Source organism: Cibotium barometz, chromosome 3, assembly GCF_041138505.1.
Source record: "Cibotium barometz isolate CiBa-2024 chromosome 3, ASM4113850v1, whole genome shotgun sequence".
Lineage (NCBI taxonomy): Eukaryota > Viridiplantae > Streptophyta > Polypodiopsida > Cyatheales > Cibotiaceae > Cibotium > Cibotium barometz.
In genome coordinates this window covers 7,190,179-7,196,178 of record NC_141048.1, presented here as the reverse complement: position 1 = coordinate 7,196,178, position 6,000 = coordinate 7,190,179, and the positions used below count along the sequence as shown (strand labels likewise).

The 6,000-nt window shown below is 41.5% G+C and overlaps 1 protein-coding gene across 1 annotated transcript; it reads left to right on the top strand.

The window, feature by feature from the left end:
* Positions 1-210: 210 nt before the first annotated feature.
* LOC147639659 (uncharacterized) lies at positions 211-2,554 on the top strand. The gene is made up of 2 exons (XM_086822027.1): positions 211-1,826; positions 1,948-2,554. Exons 1-2 carry the CDS (start codon positions 211-213, stop codon positions 2,552-2,554), a joined length of 2,223 nt encoding a protein of 740 aa, XP_086678153.1.
* Positions 2,555-6,000: the final 3,446 nt, after the last annotated feature.

Sequence of the window (6,000 nt, the reverse complement as noted above, 5' to 3'; positions counted from 1 at the left end):
TGACGTTCAAAAGAGAATTAAATTTTCGATAATTAAGGTTAACTAAAACCTTAATATCAAAGGTTCTAAAAAAAAGCCATCACCTAATCAATGAATTTGATTTTTCACTTGTAGGTCCCTATTGTGTGACCTTAGCCTATATATCTCCGTATTCAAGAACAAACGGGTGTAGAGCCTTTTCGTTCATGCACGCCCTGACCTGATTTTGCAATGGCGTCGAAGGGGTCGTGCGATGACCAGCAGAACGTGGAGCTAATCACTGACATTTTGCAACGGCGGCTGTCTGTTCTGGGCATCTCCTCCTCTCCCATCAACGTAATCGACCACAGTACTGCGGACGTTGTGTTTCATGTGCGCTCTCCACTAGCTGCAGCCGATGATTGCCAAGAAAACATAAATCATAATGATAGCATAGTGCGCGTGCTTGCTCATTCTGCCATTCTGAGGAAAGAATCTAACTACTTCAGAGAAATTTTACAATGCGAGTCAATTGCTGTCGTTGACGACGCTTCGGAATTATTAGGGCACGAGGATGATCCAATGCAGACAGTGGAAGAGTTTGATGAAGATCAGATGAACGACGCTGATAATGGGCCGGATTCCGTAGTATCTGTTAATGATACAATCGGACGTGAAGTATTGGCACATGTTCAATCACAGATATTAACAGAAGGACGAGGATCCACTCAGTACGAAGACTGCAGATCATTCCTCTCGCCAACAGAAACAGAAACAGAAACAAATGATGATCTGCCCAAAGAGACGCAAAACGATATAGTTAAACCACATGCAACATTTTGTAGCAATGGTACATCGGAGTTGCCTGCAACCGTTTTGCCCTCCGGTAATTCTCCTAATGTAACGTCAAGAACATCAAGCTTGCTGTCTGACCAGCCTCGTAGATCTATACTAGTGGCTAGTGAGGAAAGAAAGTCTTCAACTTCCACACGTAAATCAGTCAGATTCAGTCTACAGCCTGCAGATATCATCCCATCAACAATGTCTGATAAAGAGATCATCAGTAAGCAAGAACAAGCGGTTGCAAAAAGCATGATAGTGGATCAAGTACATGAGCGGGAGGAGTTAAGTAACCCTACTGAAATAACAGAAAAGGCAGGGTTAGCATTTGCCGGTGACAAACATCACAGTACGAGTTCTTCTACATCAAGGGACCAATACATGGATAAACCCATGATCAAGAGAAGGCACACAGAAGTGAGTATCGTGATGGAAAAGGGAGAGGAAAAGGAGGACGTTTGCTTCAAGTTCTTTGTGGTGAAGAAGCTCACATGGACAGCACCTGTGCTAATAGACATACTGGAATGGTTGTATCTGGGCTTTTGCCACATCAACTTAGTGGACCTTGCTGGTGTCTATGATGCAGCCTATAGAGCTGTCATTACCGGCCTCACTTGGTGTATCAGAAGGCACTCCATGGCGGATTACCTTAATCTAGCCTTAACCGACCCGTCTTACTGTCAATCTCTGCTTAAACTATGCCTCATTGCAGACTGCAGAGAATTGAGTGGGCTGAAATGCTTCTGTGAGGCTCTCCAATCCATCAATGGGGAGCCTAAAATTGCTGTATTGGAAACCAAACCTCTGCCGGGAAGAGAGAGGGATTTCCTCTCAGAAGGGTTCTTTGTGCTCGATGGGCACCCCCTATGTGTTTTGAAAACTCGTAAAGCAAAGGAGTTTGAGAGCCCAAGAGATGAAGAGCAATTCTATGACACAGAGCCTCTTCCATTTCTCACTTTTGCCAGGCACCTCCTACAGCCTTCATCCTCCAGCTCGGTGATTGAGGCGCAGAAAATCTCGTCAAATTGGTGAGGAGCCCAATATTAACTTACGAATCATGCCCTTAAACCCCCGAGATTCCTTGACTCCAGCTGATAAACTATAATGTAAAGGGCTAATTGATGTGATTTTTCTTTGAAAACCTGCCAGCCGGAGTATGCAGCAGAGTACGTCGTGGCGTGTGGTAATGCTTGATGATGACCAAGCTGGGAGTTTCCATGGCTTTTTCAACTATGCTGCTACATGCAGCCTCAGAAGCATATCGAAGAGAAGGAGAAAAATAATCAAAAGCATGGAAGAAGGCGGCGAAGACGCATTCAAGCTTCAGATGATCACAAGGTTCAAGGTGGGATCCATTCTTGTGCAATCTCTGAACAAAACAATAGGTGATGGGTTGTCAATTAGAGAGAAGAGAGGATCAGGCTCATCTATCAAAGGGCCAAGCTACTGCACGTCGATTGTTTTGAAGGGTGACCCATGCAAAATCTTGATCGCTGCAAAGGCGATACCTTATGATATGGTGGGCAGATCGGCTTTGAAAATCAGAGCCCCGCATCAAAGAACCTTCGTCAATCTATTTCATGCAAGCCATACATTTGGTGTGGACCTCCATAGCCGAACTGTTGTGCTTGTGAAGCCGCTCTACGTGCTAATCAAGGTGCTAGAGTTCATGACAAAGCTCAACAGCGATGCATATGAAGTGCCTCGAACTGAGAGGACGTTTATTGAGCTGAATGAGCCAACAGAGCCATTCTAATCACGACTTGTATCATTCGGGCGCTGCCATTTTGCCACAGACAAAATTTTGTGCTTCACTATCATGATCCTAGTATGGATATCTTTTGCTCACAAAGATTGGCGTATCTGCAGTTTTGATAATTCCACCCTCAATGTGCTCTCTGAGTGCGCGCGTATGTGTGTGTGAGAGAGACAGAGAGAGAGAGAGAGCGAGGCTATCTCATGCATACGACGCAAACAATATGACGCCTCATTTTACCCATCTCTCATTTTTGAAGATGCTTTTGTTTGTGAAATATCCAGCGACTGTCGACGACATTTTTCATTAATATTAATCGGCACGAAAATCACACAATCACTTTGGAAGTGCCCTTCACACCACTGTTCGTAAAATCCTATATCTTTTTATACCTTCAATCTTAGAATTCAATACTAAATACTTATATTGCTAAGTGTTATTTTTTTCCCTAATGAAAACAAGATTGTATTATAAGTTAGTAATTTGTTATGAAGGCATTAACAATGTATTTAAACTCTAAAGTTTTAGAAATACCTTTCAGTCTTAATTTGTAAAAGCATGCCTCGTCGTTTTGTCATCAAGCCTCCAAAGCTCTATTGCTAAGCTAAAGTCGAACTCCGACATTGGAGGACCTTCGATGAATAATCACATTAAGGAAGTTGTAGTCTTTGTGGTCAATCTATTCCTCGACTTTGATTTGATAATATTCTGTATACTAAAGTCACGCTCACAAATTGCAGTACCAGAGCATTGGACTAATGCAAATTGTAGCAACCCTTCATACTTTTCTTGAAGAGTGGTATTGCTACTTATGTAAGACCAAGTGTCCCGCAAATTCCACCCCTTTCCAATCATTAGTGGCTTGAATCTTGAACATAAGGTCTTCTCTTCGAAGAGATACTAGATCTACAAATTTCTCAATTAAGTCACCATTTGCAAGTTTTCTTTCTCCATAATTTGACATCAACATGTCAAATTCGTGAGCTCCAAAATTCTTAAGTAGCTTTCCAAGAGGATAACAAGATGGACATAGTATTTTAAAACAGGCCAAGGTAGAGTTATCTAAAAATCTCTCTTTCAAATCTTCAATAACACTTAATGTGAACCAATTCAATATTAGAGCCGTCAAAAGAACGAGTTATATTTTTACTACAAAAATGGTCACCTTTATTAAATATAACTCGTTCTTTTGTTAAAGATACTCGCTTTTGGATTTGGCATCCTCCATATAAACCTTATAGTACATGCCTGCTTTCTCTCTATAAAATTCCAACCAATGAAATTCACTTCTCCAATTTCACACCACGATAACATCACTACAACATAACCCCCCTTAGCGACGGGCTGGAAATGACGGTTTTTATAAAAGTGTCATTTATGCGATGACAAATCTTGTATGAATTACACTTTTTCGAGCTAAAAACACTGCATCACACGGACCATCCCATGACTAGCTGCATATGCGACGCATGATTAAATGACATTGTAAGCAATGCTTGCAAATTGCAAAGTGTCGCTTAAGCATTGTTACTTAAGCATGTCGCTTAAGTGACACACTCGAGTGTTTTTTTTTAAATAGATGGCTTTTGAAAAATTGTAGAAGCCATTGATTGCAGCCATGCTAGTCCACACCCATGCCCATTGATGGCTTGCCCCATCCCATCCACACTGGTGCACGCCCTTTCCTCAGCTCATCCATGCTACCTTCCTACATGCTTGGTCAGTGGGTGTGTGTGTGTGTGGGTGTGATGTTAGAGAGGGATGTGTGTGTGTGTGCATCTAAGAGAGAGAGAGAGAGAGAGAGGCATGTGTGTAAGGTGTGTGTGTGATCTCTGTGTGTGTGAGTGAGAGAGGGATGTGTGTGTGTGAGTGAGAGAGGGATGTGTGTGTGTGTGTGTGTGTGAGGGAGAGAGAGAGAGAGAGAGAGAGAGAGAGAGAGAGAGAGAGAGAGGTGATTGAAGGATTTAAGGTGGATCCCAAAAGAGGATTAGGCATAATGATAATGCTTAGGGCTTTATGCATAGGCCCATGCATAAGGATCTATGCCCATGCTTTATGCATAGGGCTCTATGCGTAGGCTCTATCCATAGAGCTTTATGCATAGGACTCTATGCATAAGATTTATGCATAAAGTCTTTATTATGAATAGCTATTTATGAATGTTTTATGCTTCGAGCAATTGACTCTTATGCATGTATTTGGGTTGGGTTAAATGTTTAGGCAATGTCATTCGACCCATCGCAAATCCCAGATGTCGCAAATCTACTCAACCAACGATATGGGCAGCAGGCATGGACTTAGTTCTCATAAACATATGTATGGTTTGATCCATGAAAGTTTGAAATGGCTTTCTAGTCAAAATGAGTTGAAAGGTAGAAAAGCTTGGTGGGCGTGGAAATCCTACAAGAGTTTGACCTATAGCTTGAGAGAGGTAAATTTAACGTAGTAGGGGATGCATTGAGTCACATGCCAATGTGAACGATTTAAGTTTCACCACAATCAAAAGTAAATTCTTGGATTCACTATGTGGTATGTGTAAACATGATCTAGTCTTTTCAGAGGTATGGCTTGATGTACATGGCGCATGTGTTAGCAACCTACACCTTCCTCGTTCGAAAGGAGTGCTAATCCGAAGCGATTAGTTGAGGTTTCAACAAGGACTAGTCCCAGAGAGACTAGGTGAGTCTCTTGGGTTATGCACCGAGATGGAGAGCTCGGGGGGACAAGGAAGAAACTTGCACTTGGATCATAGAGACCAACGCTTTTTTCCTCATCGAGAGGCACATCCGTTGATTCTTTTCCATAAAATAATTACTATCTGGGATTTACTTCATCTATTGCACCATAACAGAATTGAGTCTCATTTTAGGGATCCATCAATCCAGCCTAACTCCAACCAATCCCATGGGTTAGCCAACCACCCAACCACTGTAGTGATGGGATCCATTTAAGAATTTGGTTAGGTTTTGTCCGAGTACCAGGAAAAGAGTTCCCAGGTCTCCTAGCCGGCGTTTCAATGCAGACTTCAAGATAGTCACACCACTTACACACCCAATATGAAATTGCGTGTTTCACAAATTCAACTAACTTAAAATAATATTTTAATGAAACCATAGTATCACTAATCATAATCCTCCAAAATATCCAGTTAAATTCTATTTTCGAATCTTTCCTTCATCTAGACAAAGCACATAAGCAATTATCCCATTTATAAATACTACTCTGCTAGTTTAATGAAAGTAAGAAGAAATTGGATTCGAAGAGTGGTTCTGGTCAATTTGGATTGGTAGAGTATGAGCATTATTTTCCTTCCTTGGATTGGTTCTCGTCAATTTGGATTGGTAGAGTATGAGCATTATTTTCCTTCCTTGGATTGGAAACATCATTTAGAGCTCTTAAGGTTAGTGGTGAACCAACTCTACCTTAATATGTATATATATTATTAA